At 36.8% G+C, this 14,543-nt stretch overlaps 1 protein-coding gene across 1 annotated transcript in view; it reads right to left on the bottom strand.

Moving 5' to 3' along the window:
* Positions 1-942: 942 nt before the first annotated feature.
* LOC137390791 (myosin light chain kinase, smooth muscle-like) overlaps positions 943-14,543 on the bottom strand; it is a 57,632-nt gene continuing 44,031 nt past the window's right edge. Inside the window, exons 26-35 of the mRNA XM_068077108.1 lie at positions 14,299-14,446; positions 12,493-12,689; positions 10,656-10,884; positions 9,706-9,787; positions 9,255-9,455; positions 8,180-8,360; positions 7,613-7,773; positions 6,881-7,033; positions 3,775-3,904; positions 943-2,142 (exon numbers count right to left, since the gene is read on the bottom strand). Of these exons, the coding sequence (XP_067933209.1) occupies positions 1,417-2,142; positions 3,775-3,904; positions 6,881-7,033; positions 7,613-7,773; positions 8,180-8,360; positions 9,255-9,455; positions 9,706-9,787; positions 10,656-10,884; positions 12,493-12,689; positions 14,299-14,446 (2,208 nt within the window). The 3' untranslated portion in view covers positions 943-1,416. The remainder of the gene's footprint in view (positions 2,143-3,774; positions 3,905-6,880; positions 7,034-7,612; positions 7,774-8,179; positions 8,361-9,254; positions 9,456-9,705; positions 9,788-10,655; positions 10,885-12,492; positions 12,690-14,298; positions 14,447-14,543) is intronic.

Below are 14,543 nucleotides of genomic sequence, written 5' to 3'. Positions count from 1 at the left end.
TATCTGTTCTTTGAGCAAGACTCTTTATGAATTCGTAGCCATATGTACTTTAACGTAATATCAGTGAATTTTAGTAAAACTGTGACAGTCCCATAAACATGTGATACTTCACAAAGATTAAAATATTTGGAGGAAATGAAACTGTATATAAAGTAGAATGCAGTTGACTGAAACACATTGATTCATTTGTATTCAACATTGAAAATAGTTCTATTTAAAAAAAACTGTTTGTCGTACTAGTAAAGTAAGAGAGTAAAAAACAAAAAAGGGATTAAAAGAGTTGGAGGTAGGAAAAGAAGGGGGTTTAGAACAAAAAACAGCGAGTGATAGGTGGAATAAGTAATGTTGATAAAAACAGAAATATAGGTAAAAATCAGCTAATAAAATTTATACCTGAAGTTAAATGCAGTAATACTTTAAATAAGAAATATTTAGACTTAAGTTCTAAAATAATATTAAACTTACATCAATAAATTTAATACTATTTATTGCTCTATGCGTGAACATATGTAATTCATTTAAAGTGGAAGTGATTGAATTACACTATGGGCTGTGATTAATTCTATAACACTAAGGCTACCGACTATTATTATGATAATACTGTAGAGAAGTGCTGCACTACTGATTAAAGACCTGTGGTTTATTTCAAATACAACCCATGATTTGTACTACATTAAAGTTCACTATCAGGTAGTTGCTCAACAATTCCTTATAAATAAACCCATGTCAGGTATAAAGTTTGGCTATATTCTTAAAGCAAAGATTGTCGATACACGTTGATTGTGAAACACGTTCAAGGCAAACTGGAGAACGACAAATGTTTACTATCACTAGAGTTTTTGCTTTCAAGGTTAAAAAACTCCTAGGCAACAGCTTTTCATTTTTGCCCTATGTATATGATGAAGGTTACAAAATGGTTGTATTAAGGTAAGATATCTGTGGTACTGTACAATGTATTGTATTATACATATACCAACAACAGTTTGAAATTAGCTATAGAGCAATCAGGCCTTAAGGCAGTACCAGGTTGCATATGCCTCCTGCTCATTATTTGGTGAAATGCTAGCTTGATTGTAAAATAAAAACCAAATAAGTAGATTTTTCTGTGTATAAATCTCTACTAGGTAGCGATTACAGGACAGATATTCAGACTGTGCAAAAAGCTGTATAAAGCTGAGTGTGTATGTACAGTACACTTGACTACAACTACATAACAGCACATAAAATTTTGAAGCGCAAACTATGGAAATATAAACTATCAGGATGAAAAAACAAAAAATGGTCGAAAATGTAAAGCACAAACAAAAAAATCAAATATATAACAAGTGTAGCTCTAATATAAACAACTTACAAAGTTTATCGTAACCTTTATAAGATTATGTTCAGTTTGCAATGAGGCTCAACATTTCAATATACTCAGTTCAAAATATTCAGTTCTACAAAACAAGAGTTATCTCCCATTTCATTGCGGATTCGACACTCATATTCAGCGTCGTCACTTAGTCGTACATCACGGATTATTAGTGAGTACTTTTGATTTTCACTCATCAACTCGATTCTGTCATGTAGATGAACCGGCTTACTGTCTTTGAACCAGGATACTTCAACAGAGGACTGACTGCTCACTTCCACGTCAAACCTCGTGCAATCGCCTTCGATTACGTGAATGTCGCTAGGAAGTTTACGAGTAAAAGTAGGCATCAAAGTCATTTCAGAGTCCACTTCTTCCACGATTTCAGTAGTCGATTTTCTGCCTTCATATCCACTGTCCATCGTGTCCGACATGCGGTCTTTTTCATCGGAGCCAGATAAGAGTTTCCGAGCATTACTGATGACAGCGTTGTTGTTCACGCTGTTAGAAAGTTGCTCTTCTTTAGTAGGATACTCAAAGACCTTCGTCGATGTCGGTGTAGCACTGCTGACAGGATGGTCACTGCTGACTGCCTCTTCGTAAGTGCTGATAAGCATTGGCGATTGAGTGGGAGTTGTCTCACTATCGCCGGTGGACTGTCTGACAAGCTTTTTATTTGTGTCGAAGTTGCTTTGGTTTTCTGAGGACAGGCTAGATATCGGCAAACTAGCTTTGCATTCTTTAAATGTAGATTTCATTCTTTGGATAGCCACCATTGCTTTGACAGTTTTCTACAGTAAACATTACAAAATATGGGGATATTCGGGGATACTAGTTGAAAAACTCATAAAACAACTGCAGACGGTGTAACAGTGTTTATGTTGGTTGAAACCGGTGATATTTGCTCTGGCTACAAACAGCTCAACAATCGCTTTTGACAAGCGTTTGCCAAATAATGTACATATATATAAGTATATGTACACATGCGCAATAATAGAAATCATGATCAGTAGATGTTTGCCAGAAAGAAGCAGGGTACAGAGAGAGTAGGGTTTACTTGGCGTATGCAGCTGCTACTGTAGAATTAAAAAGCGAAATAGGAAAGACAATTGCTTACTTTGCTAGGTTTACCAAGAAAAAATATTATAAATCATAAGGTAAAGCCAATCTCATTACCATTATTTCAGCTCAATTGTCATACTAAAACATACCGACAAGTCTCAGCAACTCTGCTCTGCTGACTCCGGCAGCATCATAACTAGCATAACTCAAGCAGTGCATTAACTTTTGTGTTCCAAATACTAACTACATGTGCAAAATAATTCAGAGTGTTTATAAAGAAATCATAAGCAATCACACTTCAACAGTTTGCTAGACAGAACTGCTGTGTTCTGTCTTTCCCCAGCCAACCGCATTTACCAGAATCACCCGCTGTAGCACGTTCAAAGCAAGCAACACAATATCTCAACCCGCAATTGGCATCCAACACTGAAGCCCACAGACACAAATATTGCTCTTTTGTGTATGGCTAGCGAACAGACACCAGATGTCTATGACAGCGGCAAGAGATGTGCCATGAAGAAAGCAGTTAGAGATGATATGGGTTGGTTTATCAAGCAGCAAAATTAAGGTTGAGTTAAGAATACTGACTCAAGACTCGCGTTCAGCTTTGAGTCGATTAAGCGTATGTAAGGCCTTTTTGGGGATCTGAAATTAACACAACAAGCAACAACTAAACAATAAGTACCAGGAAAGCGAATAACAAATTACAGCGCATTACAAATCAGTGCAAAATAATTCAACACGCCTTTTTGGCAACAAAAGAGTATTAAAGGTCTACATAAGCTGACGGATAAATGTTAGCTGGTTAAACAAATACTCCCAGGGTTCAGCTAGTATGTTTAACACGTAAGTGTAGAGTAAATCAGTAACACGATGAGTGGTTACTGGCAGATGGGATGGATTTGTGAAAGTTAAAGGTTGCTAATGTTCTGTAAGTTTTGCATGCAAATGGATAGACTAGTAACAAGTTTTAATCGTGAAGAGATCAGTTCTTTTTGGCGTGTATAAAGCTATGACCTGTTTTGCAGCCATGTAACCATAGCAACTAATGGCCAATGGCGCATGCCGCAACAACAAGAACATGAAATCAAATACAATATCCATTGTTACTGCGGACAGAAATGATTGCTTGAAAAGACCTACAATTACGCAAGGACCATTTGAAGCACAACTAAGAAGCAAAAATCAAGAATTCTTATTTCAAAATGATGCTAATTACATGAAATGATAACAAATAAACTAACTGATACAAGGCTTTCTAGTAAATTTCTATTAGCAAACGCAATTGTTATCATGCTGGCAGCTTCTCCATCACTCGTAACTACACTCTGTCACTAGTAAGTTTTTCTTGAAAAGCTTACCTGCCATTTACGCCGAGCTAAAAATTTCTTCATCTTGCTTTTAGATTTCGAAAGAGTTTGCCCTTCTTTGTGCTTATTGGATTCGACCAGCCATTCGTGTTTCAGTGCAGCGCTTGCTGTCATTCTGTTTCTAACAGGATACCAATATGGAACATGAGGGATGGATGAACGAAGCTTTTAAAAAGTTTGCAAGCTGTGATTGTTCCTAAACTTCGCAGAGTTATGTACGGATATAAAAACAAGCTTTACAGCTACCACAAATTTAAATATCAGCCAGTTTAATAAATAAAAATCTTATATTAGTCGATACTTCAACCAAAACTAACATGTCAATCTTCATCAGGTGCTTTATCACAACAGACTTTACATGGTCACAGGAAATACAGTCATCCATTGCATCTTCACAGCTCACCTTTTACCAGTACTTTAAAATAGTAGGTTAAAAAAAAACCAGTAGGTTAAAATTGTTTGTTAAGAATAAAGAAATATGAGAATATTAATTTTAAAAAAACATTAAAAAATTAAATTACATGAATATTTATACATAAATTACATAAAAAAACAAGCGACTTTCTTCTCACAATGAACCCAATTAACCAAAAGTACAAATATTCAGAACAGATGAAGTCCAAACTGCACCCATACTACGTAAATGCATTATCTGGCTTAAAACACTGAGACTGAAATTGAAATATAAACTGCAAGTCAACAAGATAGCTTCAATATACATACTTATTATACAGGAAATGTATACAATATGTTTAAAAAGCAGTTTAAGTGATCTGGTGGTAAACTTTTAGCTTATGAGTATAATTTAAAAAGTTTTTATTTTGCAGATTTTTACTTATCGCTGGGGACACCGGTCCCCGCAACAAGTAAGGGACTACTGCACTAGAAAGTGAGGAACTACTGCACTAAAAACTAAAAAGTGAGGGACTACTGTACTGAAATACTGAAAAGTGAGGGACTACTGTACTAGAAAGTGAAGGACTACTGTACTAAAAAGTGAGGGACTACTGTACTAAAAAGTGAGGGACTACTGTACTGGAAAGTGAGGAACTGCTGTACTGGAAAGTGAGAGACTACTGTACTGGAAAGTAAGGGACTACTGCACTAGAAAGTGGAGGACTACTGTACTGGAAAGTGAGGGACTACTGTACTAAAAAGTGAGGGACTACTGTACTGTAAAGTGACGGACTACTGCACTAAGAAGTGAGGGACTACTGTACTGAAAAGTGAGGGACTACTGTACTAGAAAGTGAGGGACTGCTGTACTAAAAAGTGAGGGACTACTGTACTGGAAAGTGAGAGACTACTGTACTAGAAAGTGAGGGACTACTGTATTGGAAAGTGAGGGACTACTGTACTGTAAAGTGACGGACTACTGCACTAAAAAGTGAGGGACTACTGTACTGAAAAGTGAGGGACTACTGTACTGGAAAGTGAGGGACTACTGTACTAAAAAGTGAGGGACTACTGCACTAAAAACTAAAAAGTGAGGGACTACTGTACTGAAATACTGAAAAGTGAGGGACTACTGTACTAGAAAGTGAAGGACTACTGTACTAAAAAGTGAGGGACTACTGTACTAAAAAGTGAGGGACTACTGTACTAGAAAGTGAGGGACTGCTGTACTAAAAAGTGAGGGACTACTGTACTAGAAAGTGAGGGACTACTGTATTGGAAAGTGAGGGACTACTGTACTGGGAAGTGAGGGACTACTGTACTAAAAAGTGAGGGACTACTGCACTAAAAACTAAAAAGTGAGGGACTACTGTACTGAAATACTGAAAAGTGAGGGACTACTGTACTAGAAAGTGAAGGACTACTGTACTAAAAAGTGAGGGACTACTGTACTAAAAAGTGAGGGACTACTGTACTAGAAAGTGAGGGACTGCTGTACTAAAAAGTGAGGGACTACTGTACTAGAAAGTGAGGGACTACTGTATTGGAAAGTGAGGGACTACTGTACTGGGAAGTGAGGGACTACTGTACTAAAAAGTGAGGGACTACTGCACTAAAAACTAAAAAGTGAGGGACTACTGTACTGAAAAGTGAGGGACTACTGTACTAGAAAGTGAGGGACTACTGTACTAAAAAGTGAGGGACTACTGCACTAAAAAGTGAGGGACTACTGTACTGAAAAGTGAGGGTCTACTGTACTAGAAAGTGAGGGACTACTGTACTAAAAAGTGAAGAACTACTGTACTGAAAAGTGAGAGACTACTGTACTGAAAAGTGAGGGACTACTGTACTGAAAAGTGAGGGACTACTGTACTGGAAAGTGAGAGACTACTGTACTAGAAAGTGAGGGACTACTGTATTGGAAAGTGAGGGACTACTGTACTGTAAAGTGACGGACTACTGCACTAAAAAGTGAGGGACTACTGTACTGAAAAGTGACGGACTACTGTACTGGAAAGTGAGGGACTACTGTACTAAAAAGTGAGGGACTACTGCACTAAAAACTAAAAAGTGAGGGACTACTGTACTGAAATACTGAAAAGTGAGGGACTACTGTACTAGAAAGTGAAGGACTACTGTACTAAAAAGTGAGGGACTACTGTACTAGAAAGTGAGGGACTGCTGTACTAAAAAGTGAGGGACTGCTGTACTAAAAAGTGAGGGACTACTGTACTAGAAAGTGAGGGACTACTGTATTGGAAAGTGAGGGACTACTGTACTAAAAAGTGAGGGACTACTGCACTAAAAACTAAAAAGTGAGGGACTACTGTACTGAAAAGTGAGGGACTACTGTACTAGAAAGTGAGGGACTACTGTACTAAAAAGTGAGGGACTACTGCACTAAAAAGTGAGGGACTACTGTACTGAAAAGTGAGGGTCTACTGTACTAGAAAGTGAGGGACTACTGTACTAAAAAGTGAAGAACTACTGTACTGAAAAGTGAGAGACTACTGTACTGAAAAGTGAGGGACTACTGTACTGAAAAGTGAGGGACTACTGTACTGGAAAGCTCGAAATTAATTTCTCTGTTTGACTGATTAGAAAAGACTGAATGCTCAACCGGTCTGTTCAAGACAAAAGATAAAAGTAATGATAGTCCATATAATGGTACTCACTGCAGCACGCTGCCAACTCAACTTACTCAACATTTTTTACTAGCAGATTTGAGATGAAGTCTTTTGCGGAGTTCGAAATCTCATCGAAAGACTCATCCTCGAAGTCCCACTGAGTTCTTGTAACGTTTGACAGCGTTTCGGCATCATTATCTCCCATAAATGGTGAGAGCCCGGAAAGACTGAAAGTGAGAGAAATGTGTATTATTTGCTAATACAGGACCAGCTACTTGTTTCTTGTTTGCATGTCACCTATCAGCTTGTCACCGAGGTGCTGTAGTTGATCAGAGCTATACGCTCTGCAGATATGTTCAAAGCGCATGTGTGACTGCAAAGATGGTGAACAAAGTGATATGGTACAAAGCTGTATGCTTCACCTCCCTAATTTCTGCCCATTTCTGAGGCTATCTGTTTTGCAAATATCTAATTAGTTATCTGGTTTATCAATTATAGTTCATACACTTGAAAATATTCCAAAATGATTGAGCAGCTCCCTCTAATGAACAAGTAGCCATTTTATAATGATTTTGCAAAAAGTCTAAAATGTAAAGCATACTAATTCAAGTTTTCCAAATGTATAAAATGAAGGTTTTCCATTTTTGTGGCTTTTTATGACAATCCATCGTAATATCGACAGCTGTAAATGCTTACATCAATTCCTAAAAAGTTATCACTCTACGCATTTTAAAATCTTGATTTTTGAACAGGAGCAAGACTTGTTCAAAAACGTAATAAACTGTTGTTTTAAAGTGAATACTCACAGAACATATGTTATAACTCCAATGCTCCACATGTCTGTGTTAAAAGAAACCGCATCATAACTGATAACCTCAGGTGCTACAAAGTCTGGAGTTCCAAACATTGCTTTCATGTTCTCTCCTGGCGTGAACTTTCTAGCCAAGCCGAAGTCAATCAGTTTTATCTACAAGCACAAGGTACAACCTTAGACTTTATTGCTGATGGCTGAAGTTATGGAATTGAACATCTTTGGATGAGACAAGCGACTTGATAGGGGTGTTTGGATGTGACAAGTGATCTGATAGGAGTGTTGGGATGTGACAAGTGATCTGATAGAAGCGTTTTGACTAGTTAAGTGATCTGATAGGAGTATTTAGATGAGCTGATACAAGTGTTTGAGTGACCTGAAAATATTTTGTGATGTGATCATCCACCAAGAAGAAATGCCTGAGTCGGTGATATGAGTGATAAGAGTGTTTGAATTTGACAGGCATCCTGACACAAGCGTTTAGAGTAATAAGTTACACGATTGGAAGTTTGGATCTCTTATACATTACTAGTGATTGGAGTGTTTCATTGTCACTACTCACCTGATTGGATTGCTTTGAGACACACATGACATTCTCAGGCTTGATGTCAAGGTGAATAATAGACTTGCTATGCATGTACTCTATGCCTTCGCAGATCTGCTTCATGAAGCGTATGCAGTCTGTCTCCTTTACTTCAAAATCATCATCAGCAATTCTCTCGAAGAGCTCTCCTCCGCCCACACTGAAATGTAGAAAAATTAATTCTTTTCACATATTTGGTATAAAAGTAATGATTTTAACAGTGTGCCTAAGTGTCTAAGTAAGCAAACCTCAAATACGCAAAATATTTTTCTAAAAACTGCAAAATAGATTATATGAGAGAAATGACGCACGTAAATTAGGAAATTATGCTTTTAAATTTTTCTTGTATGCTGTCTTAGTTTAACCAATGATAAACAGCCCCCACTGGGGGCTGTTTATCATTGATTCAACTACACATGTAAAGTTGGTCGTTTCTTATCTTTTCAAAAGCGACTAACTATTGTAGTTTTGAATGACTTTGTAGTTTTGATTGACTCAAGGCGTGGATGAGTATTGTTAGAATAGTAAAAGCAGTTGAATAAACCGCAACAACACCCGATTAAAACAATAGTACAAAAGAAATTAGCCAAATAGAGAAGAACCGTGTTAAGAGTTACAATGGTAACTGGAACAAAAAGCCCAGTTAAATCTAAACTCAAAACAAATGCAACTGTTTGTCGTTATGAACTACTAGCAGCTATTGATGTAACCACTAGAAACTATAGATGTAGCTACTAGAAACTATAGATGTAGCCAATAGAAACTATAGATGTAGCCACTAGAAACTGTAGATATAACCGCTAGAAACTATAGATGCAACCACCAGAAACTATAGATGTAACCACTAGAAACTATAGGTGTAGCTACTAGAAACTGTAAATGTAACCACTAGAAACTATAGATGTAATCACTAGAAACTATAGATGTAACCACTAGAAACTATAGATGTAACCACTAAAAACTATAGATATAGCATAGTCAGCGCCAGATTTTTTCAATTAAGCATATCCTTACAATAAATGTTAAGCAGCAGTCTCTGTGCTGTGATACTTACTATTCTTGAATGAGAATGACCTCTCTGCCAAGGTCGAGGACTTCCCACAGTCTCACTAACTTCGGGTGTCTTAGCGTGTTCATGACATCTACTTCATTCATGATGTCAGGTTTTTGTGACGGTCGACACTTTAGCTTTTTGGCAGCCCACTGTCGCTTTGTCACTTTATCAACAACTAAGTGCACGTGACCAAATTTTCCTCTACAATGTCAAGGACACGTTTTACTTTATTCGGCATTGCGCCAAACTTGCACTTAGCTCGGACAGCGTACAATTTTGCTATAGGTTATTTTTTGTCAATTCTCTCTTAAAAACCAGTCATCTATTTACACAGAATACTGACAACCTCCTACAGTTAGATAGGCTCTAAAATTCATAGATACGAGAATATTGGAGTTTGGTGTCTACACACAATGACAGAAGACAACTCCTTAACATAATCATTACTTACTTTCCGAGTTCCTCAAGTACATCATAGTGGTCATCTAATTTCTTATCTTTGGTGATAATAACATCATGTTCCAGGAATGCTTCTAGAAACAGATAGATAGTTGTAGTACTTAATACGCTGCATACATGAACTACCTAGTGCTAGCAATGGGTATAAGTTTAGCAAGTAAAACATGGCCTAGTAATATTTGTAACAGAAAGTAGAATTTGGCTAGTTATGATTGCAAATCATCCTTGCCTTATCAGCCAGTCATGGCTAGCCAAGACTAATTCTAAGAATCCAGGCTAGCACAGACCATTCAATAGAGCTATCTTATTAGTTGGCTGTTCAACTAATGCCGAAAATGAAAGCCAAGGTACTAGTATCTGAAAGCATCAACTACATATAGTAAGTTTCAATGAGGGAATCATGCAACGGTGTGGACATGTCTGCAGATTAATCAATATATAATCACATGATGACCATATTGTGTTAGTATGTATTGTTAGTTAGTTTGTTTCAAGAGTACACTTGAACTCAGGCAAGAAAATCACAATAAATTATGTAAAGTGACTTTAACCTTCCCATGCAAAACTAATTTTCCTGCCTCCATGTGATAAGAGTTTGACAAAGTACTACAGCAATGTGATCCCATATACAGAGTAGTTACCTTCTGAGCAAATGAAAAAATAAAAGAAAGTTGATGAGCTGTTCTTTGATGCATGTCATCATTTGCATGCACCCGTGTACTAAAACTTTGCTATAAATCGCACCAAGAAAACTACCAGGCAATTGAGTAACAATTAATTAAGTTGAAAACAAAATATTTATTGTTTTTAGTCTTGATGGAGTTGAACTATTATGGGGTAATCTTAGGCTTACACTACATGGCATTAAAACTGTAGGCAGTTATATAGATCTTCTCTCATCATATCTGACTTTTTCTAACTTGTCAAGTAGCTGAAACTCACCATCAAGGTCAGGGTCGTATTCTGAGTCAGCATAGTCTGAGTACTCAGAGTAATCGACACTCTCACTGTCTCCTATGGTTGATATAGACCGCGTGCTTTCCCTGCGGTCGGTTGATAGCACAGGCTCAGAATGTTCACTAGCCAGACCTTCTCCCACACTGTTCACTGCTCGTATTCTGAACACGTACTCATTTGAAGTCGCCATTTGCGAGACTCGGTAGGAGGTGCTCTGTAAGTTTTACAGGTTGTCAACTATTCGCTTGGTTGTTCATTAATTCCATTTCTTAATTTGCAAATTTGGGATAAGAATCAGGGTTGAGCTTTGAGATGAGAAATCTAGTGTCTAGTAAACAGCTTATTGTTAGCTTAAAAAAAAGCTGAATGAGTTTGTACTTGATCTGACATGGTCTGAAGTTTCACCTGGCCAATCACCAACAAGAGTCAATGGGCAGTGTGGGATATTCAACTCAGCACAGTTGTATAAACCACAGGCTAGGATTAGCGCAATTGCATTATAGGAGAAACAATATAAACAATCAACAAATTTCATTGAGAATCGCTAACACATCTTCCTCACTTTCCTGATCATGTACCATATGATTTCTACCTGTTCGAGGTCTGTTAAGGAGTTTCTGAGAGGAACCCACTTCGATAGTGACGACGAGGTTCAGATTGCAATGAGGACCTTTACAAGGTCAATCCAAAAATTTTTAAGTTGAAGGCATTCAAAAGCTGGCACCTCGAAGGCTAAAGTGTGTGTCATTGCATGGAAATTACTATGTTGAAAAAAATTGTAATATTCTACTCATAATAGAACTCTTTTTGTAAACCAACTATTGAATGCCCGGCGTAGTAAGAGTAATAAAAAATGTTTTGCATAAAAAATTTATTTTTAGTTGGCTAATGTTCTATACTTAATGAATTTGAGTAAATTGAACTAGTCTAAATATTTATTATACGTAATAAGAGGCGTGTACATCCCTCTGAAGCCAGCACTGGGAGAAAAGATTGCGTCCTGAACTCTCACACAATCTTCAAGCATGCTAGCCAGAGTGTGAAACATGCTATTTTAACCAATCGGCATTGAAGATTGGCAAATGTAATAAGTATGTGCACAATTATTCCATACTGTCGCAAGTAGTCCTGTGGTGTAGTGGTTAGCTTGCCTGCTAGCAGAACTGATGGTTCGGAGCTAAATCCTAGTGCGAAGCAGATTTTTTAACCAAGATTTTAATCATTATAACTGAACACATTCATTGAATGGCCTTCATATAAGCCCTGAGAGTTCAAGTCTCAATAATCAGGTTACCTGATGATTCTTTACTCCCGACGAGGTTATCCTCTGAGCGTATCCAAAAACTAATCATTTTTATTTCCTACTTATGCCATGTTTCTAACAGCTATTGTACATAAGCTGATGGTATTGTTCAATGGTTTTATAAAACAACTGCATCAACTTTTATTATTCTGTGCTGTTTTAAACCCTGCTAACTTTGAGTCAACTTACTTACAGCACTAAAATCCAATTCTAAAGTCATTTTAATCTTTTTTAAGTAAACATTTTATTGAAAATATGTATCGGTTGTCTATTGTCAACTATTACACGATTCAATAGATTACACGATTACACGATTGCCTGTTTACAATTCATGACTATTTTCAAAGACAAAGGGCAATAGTAAGAAAGTGCAGATGCATAACATCAGACAAACTTTTCTGCGACTTTAAAAGCATGTTTAAATAGAGTAAAGGGCAAAACTCTTTTCACCAAACATGCTGCCGTGACAGAACCCGTTTCTCAAACAGGCGCTGACGATATTTATCTCTTCACACTCACCTTGCAGAGACTGATGAGAGACTTCCAGTATTTTGTGGGAGAGATGCTAAGGAGACTGACTTTACACATTTCAACCTTGTAGCCATCGGCGCCCTCTACTCCCAACCAATTCACAGTTGCTCCTTCCGATGTCACATTTGTCACTGTAGGTTTGCTTGGCGCTTCTGGCAATGAGCTCACCACATTCAGCAATGGCTCTAAAATACACAAAAGGTAAGAAACTGGTTCTCAAACAGGCATGTTTCTTGCTTCGAGCCTCTGAAAAGTATCAAAGCAAAAGAGTTCCAATTCATAAATATTGATAAATAACACTGCCTGTTGCATCTAAAATAGATCACACTCAGCAAGCAGTGTGTGGGTTAAAATTCAATAAAATATAAATACTCCTACAAGAAAATCACAACTTAGTGACTAACAAACATGCGTCACTTCTGGGCTACTCAGGGGCACACAGAATGAAAGCGGGTTTAGGAATTTGTGTATGACTCGTATACCAGAACATCAGTTGACGCCGTGTCATCGGCGAATAATCTAGTTTCAACCAGAGAAAATGAAGAATGATCAGTTTTTGACAATATGAAAGTACTTGGAGTTTGGTTTAAAAAATCATGTATTGGATGCAATATAATAAACATTATGAATAACATTACAGTTAGTCTAGGAAAACACGCTAAATACAGAAAAGCGGAAATCAAAGCTGACTCATAACGTTACATGCTAATAAACCATAGTTAGTCACACTATAATATCATCAGTGTTTCGGTAGCCTTAGGCCACTATTTCTGCATAGTTTTGTGTAGTTGGAGGAAGTGAATTCATAGCTATATTTGATTGGCTAGTAAAAGGGGATATGACAAAAGGGGTCACATTCGATACAGACTCAGATTTAGACGATGTTTGTGATGTTTTTCCTGTAAATAAAAACAACCAATCACAGAGTAGCACTCACTTGTCACTACATGAAAGTAACAATTCTACACAACAGAGATATGATCACTGTTAACACAGCTGTTTAAAGGGAAATATATATGTATATAATATATATTATATACGATATATAGAATATATATGTATATAATATATAATACATATATATTATATATAATATATATGTATATGTATTTGTCATTACTATAGCTCAAAATATTAATGAAACCCAAGACTTAGCCTTGTTACTACAAAGTTATTTCATCTTACTGTGTTCATCAAATGTTGGTAACACAAACCGGTAAGTGAAGTCTAACATTTCATTATTCTTATTACATAAATTATTCTACAGAGCTTTCTTAGAATTGAGTACAATACATCAGGATTGTATCAACTATCTGGTGATGCTATGATAGGCTATGACAATGCACTTTCATAAATTCAGCCAATAAATTCAAACAAACTTGTGTCATGTTATCGGGATTTATCACCTATTTGTTACCTACTTAAAACAATGCAAGATAGAAGTTACATTTTAAAACTTTTCAACATTGGCAAGCACCAACCTTCTCTCATAGTACATCAACTATGATCAGAGAAAAGCAAGTAGCCACAGTATTTGCTGCTCACAAGTAGGGTTAGTTTAGAGTTATTACAACAATTATTAACATTGTTTATAAGCAATTAATTTATTTGCCAAATATTTTTAAGATAATTTATGTACATCTCTACTAGACACACTCAGTACTCATTAGTAGTACCGAACTACGATAGGAATAACCAGTATGTCAAACAGCTACGTATATACAGGTGTAAGTAATATGTATATGACATGGTAAGTATACTCAGGTATGTAGGTATATTTAATTTAAGACTTACTGTGCACGTTTAAGAAGCAAGAGCAGCTCTTAGTTCCTGCGGAGTTGCTGGCTACTGCAGTATATCTGCCCTGGTCTGCCAGCTCTACTTCTTTGATTGTCAGCCTGGCCAGCCCAGATTCTAGTGTTGTGTTAATATTGCTGTTCAGCTGTGAAGGAGAGAGATTAGAATTGCAATGATGCATTTTATATAAGTGAGTACTCTATCTATACATGAGCTGAGAAGATAGTGAGTAATTTTATTTG

This window comes from Watersipora subatra, chromosome 3, assembly GCF_963576615.1.
Source record: "Watersipora subatra chromosome 3, tzWatSuba1.1, whole genome shotgun sequence".
Classification (NCBI taxonomy): Eukaryota; Metazoa; Bryozoa; class Gymnolaemata; order Cheilostomatida; family Watersiporidae; genus Watersipora; species Watersipora subatra.
Note: the sequence above shows the minus strand (reverse complement) of the source record. Positions and strands in the feature narration are given on the sequence as shown.